General features: G+C 52.5%; 1 protein-coding gene across 5 annotated transcripts in view; it reads right to left on the bottom strand.

Annotated features, from left to right (window-relative positions):
• The window catches only part of ADGRD1 (adhesion G protein-coupled receptor D1), a 189,375-nt gene that overhangs the window by 48,619 nt on the left and 114,857 nt on the right, over nt 1-25,899 (bottom strand). For 3 of the 5 annotated variants that reach the window (XM_054664742.2, XM_024348156.3, XM_024348157.3), the window contains 3 exons: nt 18,524-18,597; nt 10,730-10,853; nt 10,150-10,260 (listed from right to left, as the gene is read on the bottom strand). In XM_054664742.2, coding sequence (XP_054520717.1) covers nt 10,150-10,260; nt 10,730-10,853; nt 18,524-18,597 — 309 coding nt within the window. The remainder of the gene's footprint in view (nt 1-10,149; nt 10,261-10,729; nt 10,854-18,523; nt 18,598-25,899) is intronic. The other 2 variants (XM_024348158.3, XM_024348159.3) reach the window with 1 other exon arrangement.

The following is a 25,899-nucleotide window of genomic DNA, read 5'->3' as shown; positions in this document are numbered from 1 at the left end:
AGGGCAGGAGACGGGAGGGGGTGGAAGGGCGCATGCCCCTGCGCCTCCCCCGGGTAAGCTCCCAGCTCCCATCCCCAGCCCAGCTCTCAGCAGCCCAGGACAGGGCTCAGGAAAACTCACCCGTGAGGCGGGGCGGGAACAGCGTGCACCCGTGCACCTGGAGGGCTTGCTGGTGGAATGGTAAGGAGCCCATGCAGAAGGACCCAGCGGGCTTTGCCCACCACCCTCTCCTTCTGGAAGAACTGCACAGGCTGGGAAATCAGAAGGGATGGTGACAATTTTCTGGGTCTCTAAGAGGATGGTACTGAGGATGCATGCCCTCCCCACTCAGCCAGAAGACACTGGTGAACCACAGTATTGCTTGGGGAGTCGGGGGGGCGCTGCTGAACAAACCAACTTCCTTGTTACTCTTGGGCAAGGCAGGACCCTCTTCTGCCTCCAGGATTAGAGGGGTCCAGGGATGGGTGGAGGGGCCTCTCCTTGGAGCCCCTCCAGCCTCCACAGTTACCCCCACCCCCATCAACAGGGCAATAGACCGTCCTGCCCTGGTGCCCACAGCCACAGGACTGAACCTTCCTTATGAAGAGTGAATGGAAGGAGACTTGTGGCCATGAACGGGTCAATGCTGGGATGGCTGCAGTCCCAGGTGCAGTAGCCAGGCCTGCTCCACCCCACCCCACTCCCACTCCACTCTCAGGGGTCCTCAGGGCCAGGACATCCCTAGGGACCTCATACTCATGGCTCACTGTGACCTCACTCTGTCAGGCAGTGTTTGGGGCTGGGTGCTGAGGCTGGGTACTGAGGCTGTGTACTGAGACTGGGTGCTCAGGGCTGGGTACCGAGGCTGGGTGCTCAGGGCTGGGTACCGAGGCTGGGTGCTCAGGGCTGGGTGCCGAGGCTGGGTGCTGAGGCTGGGGACTGAGGCTGGGTGCTGACGCTGGGTGCTGAGGCTGGGTGCTCAGGGCTGGGTGCTGAGGCTGGGTGCTGACGCTGGGTGCTAAGGCTGGGTGCTCAGGGCTGGGTGCTGAGGCTGGGTGCTCAGGGCTGGGTGCCGAGGCTGGGTGCTGAGGCTGGGGACTGAGGCTGGGTGCTGACGCTGGGTACTGAGGCTGTGTACTGAGACTGGGTGCTCAGGGCTGGGTGCCGAGGCTGGGTGCTGAGGCTGGGGACTGAGGCTGGGTGCTGACGCTGGGTGCTCAGAGCTGGGTGCTGACGCTGGGTGCTCAGGGCTGGGTGCCGAGGCTGGGTGCTGAGGCTGGGGACTGAGGCTGGGTGCTGACGCTGGGTGCTGAGGCTGGGTGCGCAGGGCTGGGTGCTGAGGCTGGGTGCTCAGGGCTGGGTGCTCAGGGCTGGGTGCTGAGGCTGGGTGCTTGGGCCTGAGCTGTGCTTACTTCTGCCTCCTCATCACCACCACAGCTCCACAAGGAAAGGGTCCCACCCATGTCACAGTGGGGAAACTGAGGCTCAGAGCAGGCACCTGCCCAAGGCCACCTGGCACATCACTGGGAGGGACCTGTGTGTCCAGCTGGCTGGGAGGCAGAGGGGCCACTACTAACCCCAGCTGCATGCAGGAGGTGTTATTGGGAGGTGGTCTGGCTAACATTCACACAGAGACCCCGTGGAGGGAGCCTGTTTCTGACTTGAGCTGTACATGCTGCGGCTGCCGGCACTGCAGTTGGCACAGTCCCGCCTGTGACACACCCTCGGGACCGCAAACACAGCTCAGAGTGGTTCTCACAGCTCCCAGCAACACCGTGTAATTCAGGCCCCTGCCACTGCCCACCCTGTGCCCTTCCCTGGAGCCAGGGCCCATCTGAGAGGCTCAAGGCTGCACCTGGCTGGGTAACCGCGGGGCACGGGGCCTAGAACCATGGGTCTGGGCGGAGGCTGCACTGCTGTTCCTGCCTCAGGAAGGCGTGGTGTGCCCCCACGGTGCCCTTCCTTTCCCACCCGTAGCTAGATTTAGAAATGCCCAGAAAAGCCTGCAGTTGGTTTCAGGACACGGACTCCTCTGACTCAGAAACCACAACCTCAAATGCCTCCTGAGAGGCAGGGCATCAGCTCAGGAGGCCAGCGGGGACCTGCAGACATAACCACCAGGTGGGACTGTGCTGCCAAAACGAGCATCCTCCCTCCCACAGTTCTAACCCAAGTCCTTCTCAGTGGATATGTCACTTTCCCACCAAGACAAGAGCAGGAAGCATTTCACTGTCTCCTAAAAGCAGAAGAGCGATGCGAACGTGATGAGGAGGGGCAGCTGCTTGTGGTACGGGGAGGCCATGGGGACCGGGGGGCCCTGGGGACCTTGCCCTGAGTGCAGGGGTGGTAGCCACTCGCCTCCAGCATCGTTTCCAGCCAGAGGGGGAAGCCCAGCGTGGCCACATCTTCCTCTTCTTGTTTTATTTAAAAAAAAAAAAGAAATCCCAAATTTTAGATAAAATATCTGTGTTTTGGAATACTGACAACCAATTTTTAAAAATTTAAGCCTCTGTGGGCTAGGAGAAGCCCAGTCACTGGCCAGAGTCAGCCTTCAGACCACAGTTCATGACCGTCCTATTGAAATGCTTTTTCCCTGTGACCACCAGGCCCCAGGAGGGGGTGCTCGGGGACTGGCATTCCCAGGTGCTCCTGTACTGGCACAGGGCTCCTGCACCCCCCAGGTCAGAGCCACCCCAAGGCAGGTGCCCATGCCTGGGACGCTTCCCATGCCTGAAGCCTGGGAAGTGGCCGCCTGGGAGGAAGTGGCCACCTGCAGGAAGAAAGAGTGCACCGTGGCGGGCCCTGGGACTCCTCCCAACCTCCCACACGCTCCTCGACCACTGCCCTTCCCACTGGGTGCAGCCTTGGCAGGACTGTCTATCAATATCGGGGGCTCTCCCACCTTAGACAACCAGACCATCTCCCTGGCCTGCACACCCTGAGCGGGGAACACAAGCGCCAGGAGTAGGTGCAGCTGAATTTTCCCTAAGGCCAGGCCCAAATGCCTTCCACGGCACCCGTCCCCATGCCCAGCACCTTCACTGGGTGTGTGGCTTCAGCAAGAAATGCTGAGTGGTCCACGCCTGAGCCCTCCTCTCGGTCCCTGGCTGAGCCAGCCCACGCCTGCATCCACCCCTGTGTTAACCTCAGGTCCTCGATCCCTCGTACCCTGCCAGCCAGTCCTTAGGGAGGACAGAAAGTTGAGCTCCCACCTACCTGCGGCAGTACAGACCAGTTGTGCCAGCAAGACTGGGATCCACCGACTAAACCAGCACGCATGTGGCATTCTGGCCTCCAAGGAGAACACATCTCTTTCCCTAAGTTCCTCTCCCCTTGTGGAACAGACTCACTCCTCCATACCCTCATTCATACAGCAAACACAGGCATGGGCGTGTCTCAGCACCCGGACATCAGGAAGGTGCAGTGAACATGAAACACCACCCCTGGGTAGTAGGCCTCAGAAACACCTCTTCCAGCAGGCTGACTTTACTCATTTGATCATATCACACAATTCCACACAAATACACACCTGGGTCAGAGCCCACAGGCTGGTGTTTACAGTCCTTTCTCTCCCCAGCTCCTGCCACTGCCTCACCTCTGTGGCCCCCTCCTCGCCCCTGCCCAATAACAACCTTGAATGCACTGCCCGTGCCTTTCTGATAATCACATACCAAGATACAAATGTTGCATATTTAAACACATATACAGAAACACACCCACGCATAGGGGATTTTGGCGTGGCTTTACAAAAATGGGATATGTATCACTCTAGTCTACGTCTTGTCCTTTTCACACAATGTTACCTTGGTAATCCCTGCAAACGCACTGGCATAGTGACAACCCCATTCTTTCACAGTTACACCGCGTTTTGTGACTTCATCATTCCTCTTTTAGTATAGAGATGAATAATCTCCCTTAGCGTGGATGTATTAGAATTTACGCAATCATTAGTGTTATATTTATTCATGCTTCTGTTATTTCTACCATAAATAATGAAAATATTCTGATTTTATACTTTTTTATGTCATCTTACTTGCTGATTCTTTTAATTCTCTGACATAGATTCTCATGGGTATACTGAGAAGTTACAGGGTCTGTTCTGGATGAATTCTCTATCTGTTCCAATGGCCTACTTTTCTAGGATAATTTTATCCAATTAAAAGAAAAACTTGCCTTCTCTGGGTTCTTACTGGATCTGGGGTTGCTAATTTCAAAGGGGCAGAAATCACGCCTGGGGAGTGGAGCAGTTGGGGTGGTGAAGGGTGGGTCTGGATGCAGATCTGCTGGACAGCCCAGGGGTTCGTTCCCCTGCTTGAACTGCACTCAGCAGGAGAAGTTAGAAGCACCCAGAGATGACGCCATGTTTCTGTGACTCACATGTAAAGCAAAGCTACCCATTCTTGCCCCTGGCTGGAGGAGGAATAAATTGGTACACGGTTCCCAGAGTGCAATGCGGCAATGTCTTTCAAAATCAAAATGCCTGTGCCCTTTCCCCACAGATTCACCTGCCAGGAATTTATTCTAAAGAAGCATGCGCAGGGTCATGCAGTCCGGAACCACTGGAAGTCGCCAGACGCTGGAAGCCATCGCAGTGTCCATCAGCAGATGCCTTGACATGGCTCCTCAGGGCCTGGGCCCTAATCACCATGTTGACAGCAGCATGCAAAGACAGAGTGTCGTTTTGGGGTCTCCCTCCCCTGGACAGCAGCCCTGGAGCCCACCCCAGCTAGGTCCAGTTCACTCAGGTGAACTCTGTTGTCTGATAGGCTTTCCACAAAAAGGACACTGCCCACTTAGGAGGAAGAGGGGCTTCCCGAAACAACCGCCGAGGAGGAGGCCGGGTATGGAGAAAAGCCAGGGGAAAAGCTCGGAGAGAGAAGGGACACGATGAGGATGTGAGCTCCTAAGCAGAAAGCCTGCACCAGGAACCCAAAGACCAGCAGTGCGAGCCCAGGGTCCCGTGGAAGACATGACTCCAGGTCACAGAAATAAGGTCACTGGTGCTATTTTTATTAATTCTCTGAGTATGCTGCAAATTTGGTTTCTGCTTATGATATCAGCCTTAACTTTTTTTAATGTTGATGAGAATGTTCATTTTTAGCACGGATAATTTTAAACCATTTTCAAATCAACCTTTTCTGGCAATGAATAGATGCGATTTGCTCCCAGGAAGACACCCACAGACTGTCGAAATCCAGTGTCACTGAGAGGGAACGGTGACGGATTGAGACCGTAAGTCGTCTCTGTCCCAGGTTTTTTACTCGCTGGACTGGGCCCTTCCCTTCCTTCCTCTACCACAAACACACAACACACAAAAACACAGTTTTTGGCTGAAAGTGTAACTCCCCCTCTCTCTGGCCATGCCAAGAAGGAAGCCACACTGGGCTTTAGCTCTCAGCCTATAGAGGATCCAGAGGAGAAGGCTCTGCTCCCAGGCAGCTGGTGCTCCAGAGCATGGGAACAACCCCAACATTCGGGATTTGGCTTAAGGCTGGGCTCTGCCCCCTGATGTGACCTCAGGGAATCACCTATGACTCTTGTCTGTGATGGCCACATGACAACCCCTCACTCGTGTGGCGTGGACTGAAGGAGAGGGCAGGCCTGAATGCAAGCCCCAATGAGGCAGGGAGCATCCACAGGCAGGGAGCCCCCATAGGCAGGGAGCACCTTCCAGGCAAGGAGCACTCACTGGCCGGGAGCACCCACAGGCAGGGAGCACACACTGGCAGGCAGCACCCATCAGGTAGGGAGCACCCATCAGGTAGGGAGCACCCATCAGGTAGGGAGCACCAATCAGGTAGGGAGCACTCACTGGCCAGGAGCAGTACCAGGCAGTGAGCACCCACTGGCAGGGAGCACTTGCAGGCAGGGAGTATCCAACAGTTAAGAGCATCTACAGGCAGGGAGCATCTGAAATGGTGCCTGTTACTGTCTTCCCCTTACTCCCAGGTGGTCGGCTGTGTGAAGGCCACAATCACCAGCCAGCATTCAATAAATGGCTCCCGGCAGCCAGTGGGGCCGGTGCCCACTCTGCAGAGCTGTGCATGAAGGAAGACGTTCCCCGTTCCCTGAAGGCAATGCCTGTGTCCAGAAGCCCCGCCCACTGGCCCTTGGTTTGGGCTCCTTTTTAAGCCACGGTCTATTTCTTTTGTCTCTGAATCTTCCAGGTTCTCTCTTCACTCACTTCCAGGCTGAGGACCTGTCTCTCCAGTTTCCCCTCACCTCCTGCGACAAGGGAAGTTCTTCACATGCCAATGAGCACACATGTGGGGCCGGACTATCCATCCTCAGATTTGGTAACAACTGCTGCAGCCATCTCCCACGACACGAACAGAAATGCGAGCTGATGTTTGCAGACTGGGCGCCTGTGCCTGGATCTGTTCAGAGGGTGGTCTGGGACCGGTGGGGCCTCACTCCACCCGGGCCTTGTCGGAAATGAGGATGCCAGGCCCCACCCCAGACCCCCTGAATGTGGGGTCTGCATCTTCACAAGACCCCAGGCGTCTGGTCAGCACACAGATGACCTCTCACATATGGCTCAGAAGTAATAACCGACGACACCTCTAACAGTCAGAAGATTTCATGGGAGAAACAGATGGCCAGCTTTCTTAGTCGAAGATGGGGCAACCCTGGTCATCTGCAGTGGGACTCGTGCCCCTCCACCCCCTCCACACCAGCGGGGTGCCGGTTCTCGAGTCACCGCAGCAGCCTCCGCCACCTCTCCTGCTCCCTGCCTCCTGCCCCTCACGACCCCTGGGCCTGGAGCCCCTGCCTCAGCCCTGGCGTATCCCTGAGGACCACCCCTGGCTGCTCCCTCCTTGCCCTCCGTCCCGCCCTGTCCTCTGCCCGGACTGTCCTTGCTCAGGGCCAGGAGGCTCCATCCTCTCCACCCTGAGATGTAGAATCCACCGCCACCTTCTCAGGCAGGCCCTCCTGGGCTTCCGTCTTTCAAACAGCTCCGGCATCACCAGCACTGCGTTTTAGAGCCTAATTATCCGCAAGTCATCCGACATGATCTCCCGCGTGGCCCTTACGGGGCAGGACGTGGCGTGCACTGACTTGCTGTGTCTCTGTGCGTGCCACAGCATCCTCACTGCCAGGTCCCCATGGCCCGGGTGATACCTAAACAGCCCAGACTCTACCGGTAATTCAATAACACGCTGTTGAACGACCGGCGACCACCAGCAAGCGCCCCCCTCTCTCTGGGGCTGTTTCTCTGCTGGTAAGACGAGCAGCCTTGGCCACAGCACCGTGCAGACCACCCATCTCCAGGAACGAACAGGTGCTCTCCATGGGGGCAGCTCTGCGCCTTCTCCCCTGGGCTGCTCCCTACGACACCACGAGGGAAGCCCAAAGGGAGCCCTGTGGGCCGGGCCCTGGCGGGAGGGGAGAGGAGAAACGGAGCCCGTGGGAGGAGAGAGAAGGCGTCACGGCCGTCCGCAGAGGACGGTGCTCCTCAAACTGAGGCCTGGTCCATGGCAAGAAATTTAAACCCAGGAACTGTTTCTACGTTCACCGCCCTCTGGTGTGGTTTCATTTACTCTGTTTAAGTTTCTTTAAATTGCCGCCAATGATCCAGGTCATGGCTCTCCCCAGCCGCGAAGGGCCCACCTCCACATGGAGGCTCTGGGGTCTGCAGGCCAGGAGAAGAGGGGCCACTGGGAAGGCGTGGGGGGGCGTGGGGACTGGGAAGGGGCAGTCGCTGGCGGGGCAGCTGCTCTAGGGGAAACACTCCTTAAGGAACATCCCCTCGGGATTGTCTGGCGGGTCGCACCTGCCTGCACAACATTTACCACTGAAGACTGCGGGCAACGGGTGGGCTTGGGTCCCACCAGCCTCACAACAGAGCCGCCCCTTCGGAACCTCTAAAACCTCACAGCCCTGAGCCAGAAAGCCCCGGCACGCAAGGGCTTGGCAGTTCCACTTGCTTCGTGGCTGGCCCTTCTTGGGGGACCCCGACGGCATGGAAGCTACTGAGGAGGCTGCCGGTCCCCTGTCACCTGACACTTCATCTCACGCAGCGCCAAGGGCTCCTGGGCCCCGGCTCCAAAGCACGTAGGTCTAGGATGCTGGGTGTGTGTCTGTGCACGAGAGACCTGACGGTGAGTGGTGCCCCCTCCTATCCACTTAAGATATGTCTCAGAGCCTGGGCCACAAAGTGAGGACCCATCTCTACAGAAAATTAATACATGCACATAAAAAAGCTGGTGCGGTGGCTCACACCTGTAATCCCAGCACTTTGTAGGCTAAGGTGGGAGGATTGCTTGAAGCCAGGAGTTCAAGACCAGCCTGAGGAACATGGTGAGAACCCATTGCTACGAAAAAATTTAAAATTAGCCAGGCGTTGTGGCATGTGCCTGTAGTCCCAGCTACTTGGGAGGCTGAGGTGGGAGGATAGCCTGAGCCCAGGAGTTCAAGGCTGTAGTGAGCCATGATCAAACCACTGCACTCCAGCCTGGGCAACAGGGTGAGGCCCTGTCTCTAAAAATTAATTTATTTAATTTAATAAAAATAAAATATGGCTTGGACATCTCTCTGCAGTCTCCATAAGTAATTCACAGTGTGACATCAAGCATGCATTTTGTGAAAAGAAAGGGCCTTCTCTTTGGAAACAGGAATAGCTGTTTCCCTCCGGCGTCTTCTGCAGAGTGAGGCTCATACGCGCTCACGTGAGCAGCAGCCCGTCGGCCAGTGAGGCCGGGATCACACTGGCTGCAGGTGTCACGTGTGTCTTTCGCCCTGTGAGGGGCTGCAGCTCAGGAGCATCTGCCATTTTATTTTCCATGGAATTTAAAGATGAGGTTATCTCATTACAAGTCACTTCCAAACACCAGGGCCCTGTCTCCACTGATCTGAGAGTAACTGTGGTCCATCAGGCCTCTGCACACAGAACCCCGTGGCTCAGGTTTGCTGGTGGTTTCTGTTAGGGAGCGAGGGGCGCCTGGGCTGAGCGCTGGACCCGTGACTGTGTCGCAGTGGACTCGTGTCCTTCCCACAGCACCCCTGGGAGGCTGCATTCCTGGGCCCTCTTTCTGGAATAGGAAAAGTCTCCCAGGATGCAAGAAGGCGAAGCCAGGATTCTGCCTCCGTTACACCTTGAAGAGTTCTGTCTCCTGGTCAACAGGACAGTGGAAGCCCAACCCATTCAACCCCCCCAAAACCCACATAAAACCACGCAGGACACGCGGGGCAGCATCACCCTCTGGCCCAGTGCAGACACTGCGGACGCTGGTGGATTCAGGTAGATTCTGCCTGTCCACAGCCTTGATAAACGTGACCACAGAGGCAGGCAGTGACCCAGGCAGGGACGGGTGTTCAAGCCCTGGCGACAAGGTGTCTGCTGGGAACCACCTGAGCTTGGTGCCCCCTCCCGGGAGCTGCTGTGATCAGAGACATCCTGTCTCCTCCCAAAGCCACCCTGAAGAGCCCTAGACTGGGGACGAGCCTCCAGAACACGATGAGCACATGAGGCTCTAAAAGACCAGGGCCCCGCACGGAAGATGAGTCTCGTGACAAATCTGTCCGGGAGACGCTGGAGGCGTCACTGCTTCCCTGCCTGACTTACCCTCCAGCCTGGCCCTCTCTCAGGCCCCAAAATGCCCAACATCAGCCACAGGTTACAGCCCAGCATCCAACAGATCGCCGGTTCCCAACACATCTGCCAAACCCAGCCTGGCTCGGAGCAGCCACATCTATGCTGTCCAAACCAGCACTTCTGTGAGCGCAACCGACAGACGTGAGTGTGGGTGTGCACAGTGTCAGCAGCAACATCTCCTTCCACTCCTGGTTTCCACCTACATGAGCGTCTACTTGCCCCATCCCAAACCCAGGGTAGCTCAGACCAAGCTGCTCCCAGGAACAGCTCTCCAAAGGCTTCCTATGCATCTAGAATGAAACTCACGCTCCTCCCTGAGGCCTGGATGCTGGAGCCGAGCCTGCTCCTCCCTGCCTCCCACCTCCCCAGGGCCTTGGAGCTCAGGGTGCTCCATCCACGGCCATGCCAAGCCCCTTCCTGCCCCTTGTCCTGTGCACTTGCTGTTTCCTGGCCTAGAACATTCTCCCCCCAGGCCTTCAAGACATCAGCTTCCTCTGGCCATTCAAACGCCATGTCCCGGAGACACCTCTCCTCACCACTCCGTGAAGACGCCCCGCTCCCCGCTGTCTCCTCACCGCTCCGTGAAGACGCCCCGCTCCCCGCTGTCTCCTCACCGCTCCGTGAACACAGCCCCGTTCCCTGCAGTCATCTTCTACTGGGCTGTTCTCTTCCACTTTCTTCCTCCCCTGATTCAAAGTGACTAATTTATCTGCTGGTTTGTTTATTATCTGTCTTTCCCACTAGAACACAAACTCCTCAAGAGCAGGACTGTGTTGTTTTTCTTGTTTACAGCGGAGCCCCCAGCGCCCGGCTCCCAGCAGGCGCCCAGTGAGAATCTCCCAGAGGGACGGACGGAGGGATGAGGGGTCCCTCCTTGGATCCCCACAGGTGCAGTCTGGGCGTTGCTGTGCGAAGCACACCACACTGGACTCGGCTTACACAATCATGGGCTCCTTGGATATTTGCTGGCACCCAATACATGCAGGACCCTGGACTACAGAAGCCAAGAGAATGGATTCCGTCTGTAAACACAGGCCCCATGGAGTAATGTGCCCAGGGCCCGTGGGCACTGGCGGGCAAAGCACCCTCCCGCCCCCACCTGCAGCCTCATGGCACATCCCCCAGGTCCCGGGACCCCTGAGGCCTGGCTCTTACCTCCAGCGGGACCACCTGCATGAGGATGGCAAAGTTGGTGAGGTGAGTGCAGCGGCAGACGGAGTAGGTGAGGTTTCCTCTCGTGAGCGCACAGCCGTGGTTCGACCAGACCCCTTCTCCGGAGCTGAGGACACAGGAGAAAGGATCAGAGGAGGTAGCACCACACCCTTGGCAGGCAGGGGACTGAGAGCAGCACCCCTCATAACACATGGCCCCGTGAACTCATGGCGGTGCCCACACCTGCCACGCCAGGAATGCACACCCAGACCGTGGTGTGGGGGGTGGGAGGAGAGATTCTGGCCATCAGGCTGGCGAGAGCTGGAGAGGGTCTGCTGCTGGTCAGGCCACAGGAAGCAAGGCCCTCCCTCTGGGACAGGGAAGGGGGAGCTGCTTCAGCACAATCACCCTGAAAAGCACCTGGACCAAGCCCAGCACAAAATGAAACGCACACGGCCCACAGCCCTGCGCCTAGAGAACGGGCAGCGGCACGCACCAGGGGCCACATTCAAGCCCGGTCACTGAATCATGAGTGACGGTAATATAAATGCCCATCGGGGGAAACGGGTGAGAGCAGTGTGGGAGAGAGAAATATGATAAAAGACCTCGCATCGGTTAAAAAGAACATCCTTGACCAATGTGCACTGATAAGGATAAAACACCAAAACACAACGTACAGTGACCAACCACGACGCAAGGCCCGTGGAGCCAACAGCACCACACACTTCCCACCAACACAGCTATGACCGGCACAGAGACTACAGAGAAAACGCTCACACAGAAACTCCCCACGGTGTTACCGCCAGAGACGGGGTGGCGAGATCAGGATGAGACGTAAAGGTCTAGGGAGACCCTCGCTTTTTTATGTTTTACTTTTTACGTGAATAATGTGTGGATATATTACTTGCATAACTTTGTAAAATATAAACCTAGACAAAAATGACTGGAAGCAAACGTGCTCTCGGTTAACTGTGGTTAAACCTGTTGGTGTGAATATTGGTGAATATCATTTTCTTCTCTACATTTCTCTATATTTTCTTTTTTGTTTGTTTGTTTGCTTTGAGACAGGGTCTCAATCTGTTTCGCAGGCTGGAGTACAGTGGTGTGATCATAGCTCACTGCAGTCTTGACCTCCTGCGCTCACGCAATCCTCCCACCTCAGCCTCCCAAGTAGCTGGGACTACAGGTGCACGCCACCGTGCCCAATTAATACTTTTCTTTTTATTTTTGTAGAGATATAGTCTTGCTATGTTGCTCTGGCTGGTCTCAAACTCCTGGGCTAAAACAACCTTCCTGCCTCAGCCTCCCAAAGTACTAGGATTATAGGCGTGAGCCACTGTACCCTGTCTTCTATATTTTCAAATTAAAAAAAAAAAAAGATTTAAATGGTTCTTCCCTGAAGTTGGAACCTCAAGTTATCGGTAAAGACAAATCCTTACTTCAGCCAAAGGCAATGGCCCTCGGGGGAAAGCATTCATAAAGGCGAATAAATTAAAAGGCTCTAGTTTGTATTTGCTTTGCATTCACTTTCAACTGTGGTGTCAGCATGGATGTGGCAGATGAGAACTGTGGCTGTCCGGTGGCAGGACCGATGAAGACCCCAGCTTGCACCTCTCTGGCCAATGTCTACCAGATGGAGCACGCACCAGCAGCCTCGGGCAACGGTAACCCTGCGTTAGCCCTGGGCGACGCGGAGCGCGAGGGAGGGGTTGGGACGGTCTTTCCGACATGACCCAGGGGTGGCTCTGAGTTTGAGGACGGAGACTCAGACAGCAGTTCAGTGGTGATTTTCATGATTAATGATCTGGTCTTCTAGGGGAGGGAAAAGGCATTTAGCAGAGAGCAGAGGACAAAGTGAGAGCCACTCAGACGTACCAACTGAGAGGAGCAAAACCCCATTAATAACTTCAGAATTGATGGGACTTAAAGACAGGGTCATGTCCTCCTCCTCTCCCTCCCCACCCCTTTTGATCTAATTTTCCCAGGACCTTGGAGGGAGTCAGCAAACACCAGCTGTTGTGTTATATATTGCGCCTTTGTCTGTCAATTGGCTGCATGAGTACCATACTTCAATTTGAGGGGGGGGCCTGAACATTAACAGGCATTGGATTAGGTGAACGTAGCCATGGGTAGGAGCTGCCCCTTCTGCTTACACAAAGGGTAAGCTAAACAATATGAAAGTCACATCGCTCAGATGGAGCTGCAAAGGTGTGACGATGACCTAGTTAGCCAGAGGAGTAGAGCCTTAAGTGGCATCAATGAAGATCTACTTCCCAGGGACTCAGCAAAAACAAAGAGGCAGGCTTGCAGCTTGTGCATAAATAAATCTGCTATGGAAGCCAGATTAAGCAGTATCAATAACATTAAAGATATGTATGGCCCTGTGACCCAGGAAGTCTGCAGCTAAACAGAAAAATGTTCAGTCATGCATACATAAAATGTAACATACATAAATACAGTAAAAAACATGTGTGTCCACACAGGCAAAACACAGAAACAAAAGGTGGGGGAAGGATGGAAGAAACATTGAATTAAGCAACACCATATATTTCCTATGATTATAAATATAAATTATATATAAATTATTGAAAAAACACATAAAAAACCCTCCCACCGTGGTTATTACTGGGGAAAGGGGTGGAGATCAGGATAAGAGGTAAAGATCAAAGGGAACACTTGCTTTTCTATAATGTTTTACTTTTGAACAAAATAATATATTGACATATTACTTGTATAATTTATTAAAGTATCAGTCTAGAAAAAAAGTGGCCCAGAATTCTAAGCCCAGTGAAAATCTTTCAAGACTAAAAGAGAATACTTTTTCAAATGGTAACTGAATCTATTGCCAGTGGACAAGAACTACAAGAAGAGTTAAAGGAGTATGATACTAGACAAAAATCTACACAAAGAAATAGAACAGCTGGAAGTGGAATAAGTGAAGGCAAACAGGCAATTATTATTGTCTTAATTTTAATTGCTCTAGAAGATAACTCATTGTCCGGGGGAAAAAATACTAGCAATGCATTGCGTTTATGGTGTCTGTACAAAGGTGAAACGTACTACAACAACAGCACACAGAACGGGCAGGAGGAAGTGTGAACCTATTGTTACAATGTCTTAGAATACATTTGGAATGATATCATAGTACTTAAAGGCAGGCATGAATGAATTAGACATATATACACTGTAAGCTTAGGTCAACCACTATCAAAAAAGTTAAAAGGATGTATACATTAGAAATCATTTATAGTAGAGATAAAATAGCATCATAAAAGATATCCAACAATCCAAATGAAGTCAGAAAAAGATAACATTTTAAAAAGATAGAAAAGTTAGAAGACATCTAGCAAAATGGTAGATTTTAATCCAGCCACACCAATGATTACATGAAATATAAATTGTCTAAACATGTCAATTAAAAACAGAAATTTTAGGACTGCATTAAAGGAAAGACAAGACCCAGCTACATGCAGTCTAAAACAAACTCACTTTAAATATAAATATATAAATAAGATAAAAGTTAAATTATGGGAAAAGATACAGCACTCAAACACTAATCAACAAAGCTAGAGTAGTTTTATCTAAATTAAACTAAGTAGACCTCAAAGTAACGCGTATTTCCCAGCATAAAGAGGGACATTATGTAATGATAAAAGGGCTAATCTTCCAAGAAGACATAACAATCCTAAACATACATGCACCTAATAACAGAACTTCAAAATTCATTAAAGAAAAATTCATAAAACTAGGCCTGGTGCAGTGGCTCACGCCTGTAATCCCAGCACTTTGGGAGGCCGAGGCGGGCAGATCACGAGGTCAGGAGATCGAGACCATCCTGGCTAACACAGTGAAACCCCGTCTCTACTAAAAATACAAAAAATTAGCCGGGCGTGGTGGCGGGCGCCTGTAGTCCCAGCTACTCGGGAGGCTGAGGCAGGAGAATGGCGTGAACCTGGGAGGCGGAGCTTGCAGTGAGCCGAGATCATGCCACTGCACTCCAGCCTGGGTTACAGAGCGAGACTCTGTCTCAAAAAACATAAAAAAAAGAATAAAACTAGAAGTAGACATAGATAAATCCACCACTAAAATTGGAGAATTCACACTCCTCTCTCTTTAATTGACAGAACAAGTTGACAGAAAAGTAGTAGTAAGAATATAGAAGACCTAATCTTAACTATCAATTGACTTGGTGTAATTGACATTTATAGAACGTTCCACCAAGAATACACTTTTTTAAAAGTGCACATGGGACTTTCATCAAAGACTGAACATATACGGGGGTCTCATAAAAACTTTTAACAAATTTAAAAGAACTAAAATTATACAAAGAATATTTTCTGATCATAAAAAAACTATTTACAAATCAACAGCAGAAAGCTCTCTGGAAAATTCCCAACTATTTGGAATTAAACTACACACTTCAAAATAACACATAGGTTGAAGAGGTTGAAGAGGAAGTCACAAGGAAAATTAGAAAATATTTTAAATTTAATCAAAATAAAAACAACATAGCAAAATGTGTGCAATGCAGCTAGATCAGTGCTTACAGAAAAAATACAGCATTAAATGTTTATATTAGAAAATAATAAAGCTTCATAGTAATAACCTAAACCTACATTTTAAGAACTTTTAAAATGAAGAGCAAATTAAACTCAAAGAAAGCTGAAGGAAGTAAATTAAAGACAAAGAGGATAAGCCAATGAAATTGACAACAGAAAACACAAGAGAGAAAAATCAATGAAGCCAAAAGTTATATCTTTGGAAAAATATCAATAAAATTAATAAACCTGTAGTAAGAGTGACTCAGAAAAAAGAAGACACAGATTATAGATAAAAAAGTGAAATGGGAACATCACCACAGACCCTTCAGGCATGAAAAAGGCTAACAACGGAATACCACAAAAAACTCTGTGCCTATAAATTAAACAACTTTGATGAAATTGATGAATATTTCAAAAAAACATAAACTGCTAGAACTTATTTAAAAAGAAGTAGACGACCTACATAGTCCTGCATCCATAAAAGAAACTGAATGTGTAGTTGAAAACCTGCCAACATTGAAAACGAAGGCTCAGGTGACTTCATGGTGAATTCTACTAAAATGGAAGAAATAATATCAATTCTATACAGACTATTCCAAAGTGCATCCCAAAATGTAACTTTTATGCAGGTATCATTACCTCGATATAAAAACAAAGACATTACCAAAAAAAGAAAACTGCAGACCAATATCCAACATGCACGTAGACACAAAAATTCTCAACAACTGTAGCCAATTAGATTTAGCAGTATACAAAAAGATAATACGTCATGACCGAGTGTGGTTTACCCCACGAAAGCAAAGCTGGTGAAACTTCCAGCTTTAATCATAATGATCCCACTCTGAAAACTACCCAAATGTTCCTCTACTCGGGAGAAGATAAATAAACTACGGTACATCCATGTCACGGAATACCCCCTCAGCAGTGACATGTGAAAATGAGATGTTGATACATCCAACAATACACGTGTGGTGACGCTCAACACATTATGCAAAATTAAAGAGGCCAGACTCCAAAAGGCTTCCTGCGCCATGATTCCATCTATGCACACTCTGGCAGAAGCAAAACTATATAGGAACAGAAGACAAATCAGTGCTTGCAGGAGCCAGACATGAGAGGAAGGGATGACTGCAAACAGACACGGGGGCATCTTGGAGGGTGATGGATTGTTCTAATCCTGATTATGGTGGTTGCACAACTGTATTCATTTGTCAAAACTCACAGAACTGTACAATCATCTACGAGTGTGGATTTTTCTGATTATCAATTATATAATAATAAGTAATAACTGCACAATGGACAGGAAGGATACAGATACTATATTCATGATGGTGGCTGCCTCTGGGAATTGAGGGGAAAAGAACAGAAGGAGGTGGAGGGTTCGTTAACATCATCTGCGATGTTTTAGTTGTTTCATTCTTAAAAATACAAAAATATAAACATGCTAATAACTATAAATTTGGGGCAATGGGTACCTGCATTTGTTATATTATTCTCCGTACTTTTCTATGTTCTTAAAATTCCTTCAAAAATAAGAACCAACATGCCAATTTAGTTCTTACCAAATCCCATCCCGTTTTCTAGTCATAATTTTTTTCTCCAAACAGTGCCCCGGAATTGGAATAACTATTTCTAGGAGCACGTGCTTCCAAATTTTCACAATTTACAAATAAAGGAAAAAGAGCTGCAACCTGCTGAGCCTGACCAGGGCAAAATCACTGAAATTACAGAGCATCCATCCACATTGCAGAGGCATGACGCCAACTGTCATAGCCAGACGCCGACGGCCATAGCCAGAGTGAGGCATCCCGGGGGACAAAAATGTAAGCAGTGTTTGCTGGAGGTGACAGGAGCTGGGCTGCACTTTCCTCGCTGTTCACAGAACAGAGATAAAGGGAGATTATGCCGACCCGCTGCTGCACCCCCAGCTCAGCGTCTTGCAATCTCCCGGCCCTCTGGGTGCAGGGAGCAGAGACGCTTTCTCTGACGGGGACCGTACCAGCAGAGGTGGCACAGCCTGTGTGGATCCTGCCCTGAAGCAGCGGAGGAGGGAGCTGGGGAAGTGAGTCCAGGCACAGGAAGATGCCCAGGTGTTGGGGAGCCCTGACAACATGTAGGGTGATGGGCCACTAGGCAGGGTGTGAACTGGATGTCCCAGATGTGTTCCAGCTGCCTGTGCAGTGTTTTAAACATTGGGACAGTTCATATAATAATCTAGCCACAGCCAGGCACAGTGACTCACACCTGTAGTCCCAGGACTTTGAGAGGCACTTTGAGAGGCGGAAGGATTGCTTGAGCCCAGGAGTTTCAGACTACAGTGAGCTAAGATCACACCACTGCACTCCAGCCCGGGTGACAGAGTGAGACCCTGTCTCAAAAAAACAAAAACAAAAACAATATCCAGCCATGAAAACTGATGACCTGGCAACACAGGACCTGCAACCTGCATCCCACATGGAACAAGCCCCAGGGGCCACAGCTGAGCAGCAGCTGAGGATCCGGGAGCCCCACCTCTCCCTCCACTCCCCGGCCCTGCGGGGAGCTGAGTTTTCAACACTGCTGTGACTGTGGGAGCCACTCACGGTGGGCTCACGTCTAGAGGAGAATTGTGATCAGAGCGATGGTGGGAGATCCCCCAGACATTGGGCAGGTGAGCCGTGGAGGCGAGCTGGGGCGGGGGCTAGGAGGGCGGGAGGAGACTGCACGTGACAGGTGTGACAGGTGGACATGGGAGATGCTGGGGAGGATGTCCCAGTCGGGGCCCAAGTGGCAGAGGCTGAGGCCTCAGAGTTTTAGGCAGGCCTGATGGTCAGCCTGCTCCAGTGGAGCCCGCAAGGTTTCAAACAGGAAAATGCCAACGTGGCTAGTCAGAAGCCACTCCCCCAACCCCCTTCCTCAGCTGCTCCAAGACCCTCGAGGGGGACAGCCAGGGCTGTAGGGCCTGCCCCAACGGACAGCATCCTCCAGCTCCCCCGAGCATCTGCTGCACTGGCTTGAAAGTTGCCCTGGGCATTCAGAGGCTTTGTCCAGACACATCGTGTAACAGCAGGCCCCTCCTCACATGGTCTGGAGGGGAGGCCTCCACCCAGCACTGCCACCAGGCCCTGCCCACATCTCCAGCATTTCCAGCATTTTCGCATAACGCAACCATGTCAGCTGCAGAAATGGGTGACCCAGATCCTCCCCTGGGCTGGCATGGGGCGGGCCTGGGCTTGGACACCTCATGCCCACCTGCTCTCCCCTGTGCAGAGGGTACCTGAAGTCCAGGAAGGCGCAGTACACGAAGACTCGGTTGCTGCTGTTGGTGGCCTCACTGTGCTGCTTACGTGTCTGAAATGAAAGAAAGCAAACACGATGCATGACGCTGCTGAAGAGGCCCCTGGCTCTCAGCACTGACGTGAGAGCGAGACCCTCACAGCTGGGTGACCTCAGGCAGGGACAGGCACAGCCACTGATGTCTATCTCCATCCATTGTGGGTGTGGTCCCACATCACCTGGCCCAGGTCATGCTGCCCTCTGCTCTGCCCTCCCCAACCCACCCGAGGGCCCTGGCAGGTGCCGGGCCCTCCCTCTAGGACACTCCTCCTCCTAGGACGTGCCTCCCCATAGGGTGCTCCCCACCAGGCAGCCACAGGCTCCCTCCCCACTGCCCACCAGGTAGCCACAGGCTCTTCCCCACTCCCTACCAGGCCTCTGCAGGAGGAGCTCCTCAGAGAGACCTTCCCTTCCCTACCTGTTCTAAACAGCACCAGCCCCCTGCCCGCTCTAGCTCCATTCCACTCACTGATGTTTTCATAGTCTTCATCACCATGTGGCATATTACATATCCACTGTCCACTGTGTGTGTTTGCTACCTTCCCCTCTACAATATCCACTACAGAAAGGACAGAGCTTCTGTCTCATTCACGGCTGCATCCCCAGGACCTAGAGGGCATCTGGCATACAGCAGGTGCTTACTAAATATCTGTTCAGTGAATGAACAAAAGAATCAGTGAACAGGTCCGTGAGACCACCTTGTTCCGGAGACTGGCGTTCTCTCCTGGGCTGCTCCTGGGTGCCAGCTCGGAGGACTCTGCAGCTATGCTCTACCCTAAATGAAAGGCACAGACACCTTCAGGAGCCATAGTTGGAGGCTCAGGAGGCCAGCGACTCCACCAGGACCCAGGGCTGCTCAGAGGTGGCATGGCTCCGGGATAAACGGTGTCTGATGGATTCCCAGTCAGTCAAGTCAAGCATCTCTTATTTGTCTGATGCCTGCTGTGTTCTGTGACCCATTCCTGAGCCATCATTGCTCCAATGAGACCCTTCCCCCATTTCAGGGTGACCAGCCCTCAGGAAGGCACTGACTTGTGCAGGACAGAGCCGCGAGGGCAGCCCCCCTCATGAGCGCCATCCTGGCCTCGACCAAAAGCCCCTCCTTTCCCAGGAAGCAGCAGCTCTGGTGCCCCTGACAGGCACCTCGGACCCCACTGCAGAACCAAAGGGCTCACAGGGCTATCATCGCAGCATCTGTCTGACAGCTCCTCCGGCCTCAACCCAATTATCCTAGTGCTGTCTATTACTAATGTTTTGGCAAAATGGAACGTTTACTCCTTTTGCTTTGTCCCCCACCCCTGCCGCCCCGTATCTTAGGGTTATTTTAATCCATCACAGGGTCTCTTAAAACCGCCTGGAAAAGACATCTTGTCCTCTGTCTTCCCAAAGCCACAGCCCGCTGTGAACTCTTGCACAGACAACAGAGGGCCCTGTGTCCTGCAGCCACCTGGACCACAGAGGGGCATCAGCAGGAAAACTGCAGCACCAACCCCACATAATAGAAAAGACGAACAAAAACCTGGTGGCCACAGCCTGGTTCTCCGAGGGGTATAATGAGGCTTCCTTGGGCCCAGGCTACACCAGGGCCAAAGCCTCCAGCAGACAGCGTTATATGTAATTTTTTAACAAGGAGGCGTATTTGTGTGTTACCTGAGTAATTTAAAGGAAATTTAAAAAATAAGTCGGTGACCTGGGGAAGCCAGCAGCCAGACCCATACACATCAACACGGGGCAAGGGCTTCTCAGGAGTGAGGCGACGCCTCTTCCCATCACCCCCTCACCCAGCGCCAGCCCCCACCTCTGCCCCGGGTGTGGAAGCGCGGTCCCAAGGGAGCAGAGAAGAGGCTGCAGTGGCCTCTGGAAGTCCTGACACTCTGACTTCAGATCTAAATCACTCTTCAAAGGAAATGTAGAAAACAGCCACCACCGCAACAAGCCAAGCATGTGTGTGGTCGGAGGGTGGGGAAGGCAGCTAGCTTCCTCTTGGATCTGCAGCCAAGATCACGCCCTGAAACGGGGAAACTCCCTCCCCTCCATCGTCAGAGGTTCCATCACAGCCTCCACTCCTGGGATGAGAAAAGCAAATTGACTCTTCATGTGTGTGGAGTTCCCCACTGACCGGGAACAAATGCTCTCAGCAAGTCTCCAGAAAAGGGGGCCTCCCGGGCTCCCAGGGGTGTGACGTGGGGTGGGTGTGTTTTTGATATGGGAGTGTGGTGGTGCCAGAATGTAAGTCATCTGCATACAGGCCCCATCTCATGCAGAAATGTGGGAGGTGCTCACAGCCCACCAGCCTCCCTGAGGCCTGGGCGAGGCACAGAAGCCAGTTCAGTTCGTCACCAGGTGGCTGGGGAATGAGAATGAGGCGCTCCCTCCCTGTGGAGTCTTCAACAGTGTTGGGGGACAGCCGCATTCACCTGAGCGTCCTCCTGAAACCTCAAGCCAGGGGCTGCTGAGCTCTGCTGGACAGAAGTGAAGGCCCCCTCACAGGGCCGGCTCCATGGCAAGTAACCTAATTTCCCACTAGACACACTTCACTTGGGTACGTCTAATGGGGAGTGCCTGTGAGCCCTCAGGAATATCTCCCAGAGGATCTGAGATGTGCTCCAACAACCAACATGATCTTTCCAGTCAGGGAGAAGCAAACGGGATTAACCAACTGCTTGTTTATTGCCTACTGTTCATGAGCAAGGTACACCAAAGTGTCTCCTTCTAGGAGATACACGCAGAGAGAAGAAAAAAACTTGATACTCATGATAGCCTGTTAATGCCCCTTGTTTAGAAATGTGCTGGCTTTTATGTAAGTCTTGCTAGGGTTTGACTGTGTCCCCCAAAAGCTCATGTGTTGGAACCTTAATTCCCAATGCAGCAGTGTTGGGAGATGGGGCCTTTAAATGGCAACTGGGTCATGAGGGCTGAGCCCTCAGGAATGGATTAATGTCACTGTTATAGGAGTAAGTTAGTTCTTGCAGGAGTGAATTTGTTCTCATGAAATTAGGTTGATACAAAAAGCAAGCTCGACTCGCTCTTGCAGTCTCTTTCACTCACACTGGCTTCCCTTTCCCTTTTCCACCAAGAGATGAAGCAGCATGAGGTGTTCACCAGACATGGCTGCCCGAGCTTGGACTTCACAGCCTCCAGAACTGTGAGCCAAAATAAACTTCTTTCCTTTATAAATTACCCAGTCTCAGATATTTTATTATAACAACAGAAAATGGACCAGGTGTACAGTTTTACCTGTAAATAATTTGGGGAGCTACGTGTCCATCATTGTCCCAAGCAAAAGAGAGATGGCACCATGGTCCTTAAATTTGATGGTAAGTAAAGCAATATAAGGAGCCGAAATACTGACCCCAGAGCAGTGGGTCAGGTGCAGGTGGATCTCAGTGGAACGTCTGGGGCAGCCCTCTGTGCCACCCTCTTCTCCAGCCCATCTCACAACTAAACAGGGTTCAGGGCTTTGAATACTTGAAATGTCCCACCTTTAGGGAAATCAAGGATAACAGAAGTAATGGGAGAGATAATGACAAGGAAAAACCTTGAACCAGCCTCTATCTCTTGGTGCTTTCTGAGGTTTCTTGCTTTCAAAGAGTCATAAGACAGTCCAGCATGGATGAGGCAGCCACAGCCTGATAGAGGCTAAGACAGGACTTTCAGAACCTGGTTCCAGCACAGGAAGAAAAAGGTGGGAGGAGGACAGGACCCTGAATGAGGCATTTCAGGACAGGTTGATGAGCTGGGCCACCCCAGTGCTGAGAAGGAAAGGTTAGGCCAGGTGAGACCCTGGGACAGATGGCCCAGTGGAGCAGGGGCACATGGTGGGGATTTACTACTCTGCCTTCACCCCACTAGTGCCATCTGCATGTGGGCCTGTCTGGTTAAGTCACTCTCCCCAGTGCTGGCTCCTGGGCAGAGGTGAGCAGTGCCTTTGGGCGCCAAGGATACCCACAGATGCTTCTCAGACCCTTAGGACATCCCACTCAGCCCAGGCTGCTTCAGAAACCAGAGGCATCCTTCTTCCAACATGTGATCAATCCATCTGAGGACAACAGCAGAGGCCCTGGAACATGACACCCCCAAGTCTTCCCTCTCCAGGCCTCCCAGGCCCATGAGCCTGCAGAGATCTCTTTGGCGTTAAGGCAGCTTGAAGGGGTCTGTCCTTTCAATGGAATAAGTCCTGATCACAGAATGCAGGCGCCACCCCACACACACATGGTGCTGACATGTGCACGTCCTTATTTTGAGATCATGGGGCCAGATCTCAATCCTGGAGAGCAGCCTCCCCAACCTCACAACCTACTGCTTCCCTCTTCAAAGGCAACTGAGCACAGCCAAGAGACACCGGGCAGAGGGGCAGACTTGTGCAGACAAGCACAGCCCATGGCCACCTGGGACGCACCAGGGTCAGAGAGACCCACCGATGCCCCCTACTTCAGAAGACCCCAGGAAACATGGTTTTTGCCAAAGACCAAGAAGCTTCAGTTTCCTGTCTGTTCATCGTCAATGTGGGATGCTGGTCTGGTAAGAGACCCACCCTCCAGTGTGAACTGGACTCTAAACTGTGTCCCTCCCTCCAAGGTCCCCAAGTCCCTGTCTCCTCTGCGAAACCTCAGGAGTCCCGTTTGAGAAGAAAGGGGCCCGCAGACACCTGATTCTCACGCTCGGTTTATGCACAGGTGCCAGCCTGCAAGCCGGAGAGGCACGCAGAGAGGAAACTGCATTGCTGTTTCAAAACCCAAAGAAAAGAAAGTACTCTGAAATTGCGTGGGGATCTGGAGTTAGGGCAGCTTGCCCCGAAACTGAACAGAAAGTGTTTTCGCATCACCCCCTCGCCCCAGGTAGCACCCAGTCACGCGGCTCTCAGTGGAAAGCGCGGCACACGAAGCCAGGCCGGGACCCACAGCCCAGGTTCTGCATTTGGCATTTAGCAGCTGCGATGTCTCCGAGAACCCTGCAGAGACGGAGCCCACAGAGGAGGGTACAGCGTGGACCAGAAGCCACCAGAAGCCGGGCGAGGCGGCTGAGTTCAGTGCTGTCAGCCAGAGGCTGGGGAGGGAGCACCCTGGTGCCCGCGTCCCCGGTGAGCCTTGAACCCAGCATCCGGGTCTCCACTCTCTCCTTCCTCAGGCCTCCTGGACACATAGGACCCGCCAGTGCGTGCACAAGTTGCCCTCTGTGGCCCAGCAGCACTGGGGTCACCTGCACTGTGGCCATGGTACGTGTGGAGAGGTCCCATCCTTGGGAAAGAGGTCCTGAGTGTCCCGGGAGCCAGGAGGAAGAATCTCCAGAGACAAACCAGAGAATTAACCACAGGGACCCCGCCCCCTTAACTCCACCCCACTCACATTACCCTTCCCACTCACATGACACCTTCCCACTCACATGGCTCCTCTTCTCCCAGTGGCCTCGCCCCACTCACTTAGCCCCACCTTCCTTGCACAGGGCTCCACCTCCTTTCACTTAGCCCCACCTCCTTGTACATAGCCCCACCCTCTATCAAGTGGCTCCAGCCTCTCTTACATTCCCCTGATGGTGCAGCCCACAGCCCCTTCTCAGGCCCACTCTGACCCCAGGACTCTTCTCCACCATCCTGGATGGCAGACTCACCCCTGACTCTCCAGGACGTCCCGTGCAGACACTTCATGGCCCCATGGGCAGGGCACGAGAGGCCAGCCAACCTATAAGGACACAGCCTGAAGTCACATGTGCTCCGCACTCCAATCAGCTAAGGCTGTGGGTGGGGCCAGGAAGGTTCTGCCCAGGATAGTGCTGTGGGTGGAGCCTTGCAGTAATGGACACACCCTCATCTCCGTGGCAACCAGCTTTCCTCCCACCTCTGCTCACTGCGCACCTGGCTCTCCTCTCACCTGGATGATGCAGCAGCCTCCACCCCTGTCCCCCGCACCGAGTCCCCGCACAGCAGCAGGTCAACTTCTAAAGCGCGGCTCAGACCGCCTCTCCCTACAGAAGCCCCAGGGGCTCCCAGCCTCCGAGTACAACACAAACTCCTACCCACCTGCAAAGCCTGCGCCTCGTTTTCCTCCTGAGCTGCGGACACGCGACCCTCCCACTTCAGAAAAGAAAAACGCTGTCGCTGCCCTTCGTCTCTGTCTGTATAAGCGGACTCAGCACCAGGCGGTATTCGCGGGGGCTGCAGAGCTGCCTGGAGACCCCCGCCCAGCCACAGAAGGCTCTGGAAGGGGGCGGTCTCTGCTGAGGGCCTGGTTTTGCGGTCATCCCCTAGAATGCTGGAGTCTCGCCTCATACAGGTCGCGAGCCTGTGGTCCCCTCATTCGGGTGTGACAGGTCCCCCAACGCTAAGCAGAGATGTGGTCCAGAAGGGCTCCAAGGACCCAGGGGGTGCCCGGGGAGGCTCTTCCCAGAGGGAGCATTTTCTCTCTGGGACAGGATGTTCATGCTCAGGACAGACCTGCACACGGACAGGCCTTTGCTTGTGGCTTCATCTCCGTGGGAATAGGAACCTCCACATCGGATCGTCGTGGATGAGTGACACTGAATTGTCTCAGGCCCATGTTATTGGAAAGCAAGGGACTTTGGCATTTCTATCGCAACAAGGCGACCTGTATTCTTTCATACATGCAATAATAATTAACACATTTTAAATAATTTTCACTCATTAGGCTACTCAAAACGTTTTTATACAGTTGTCTCATTAGGGCTTATTTTTGGCCTGCCCTTTTTGTGCTGAATACAAAAATAATATAATACCATATAAGATATTTTCTAAGACCTTGGATTTTGTCTTGTTTTCATGACTTCACTCTGATACATTGTGCTCCCCTTATCCTTCCAATAAACTACCTTTCTGCTCAGGAGAACCAGAGTCAGCGTCTGTTGCTGGCATCCAGACATCTCTAACACCCCCTCACAGGCTGCCAGAAGCCTCCACTGAGATCATGTGTGTGAGCCCCTTGATGGTTCCCAATGATGGCAATAGTTAACCTTTTCCATGCACCTGCCCTGCGCCTGGTCCTGCTCTGTTTTACATGAGTGAAGTCATTCAATTGCTCAGCCCTTGCCAGCTGCACACACTCTTGCCCCACTTTACAAATGAAGCCACGAAGCCACATGGTGGTTGGAGGACTCATGGCAAGTGACGGAGCTGGGAAGGGGCCAATTCAGGACTCAGGTCAAGACATCCTGGTTCCAGAGCCCCACCGTGACCCACCATGTTACTCAGCACAGGTGAGTTACACTGATCTTTATCTGTCTTTTCATGCCCTGGGGATGGAATTTTCCTAGAATAGCCACTGGCTCCCCCGCCTGGTACATCATGGACTCGTAGTGCATGGCCCT

This window comes from Pan troglodytes, chromosome 10, assembly GCF_028858775.2.
Source record: "Pan troglodytes isolate AG18354 chromosome 10, NHGRI_mPanTro3-v2.0_pri, whole genome shotgun sequence".
Classification (NCBI taxonomy): domain Eukaryota; kingdom Metazoa; phylum Chordata; class Mammalia; order Primates; family Hominidae; genus Pan; species Pan troglodytes.
The sequence above is the reverse complement of the archived record's forward strand: the minus strand, read 5'-3'. Positions and strand labels throughout refer to the sequence as shown.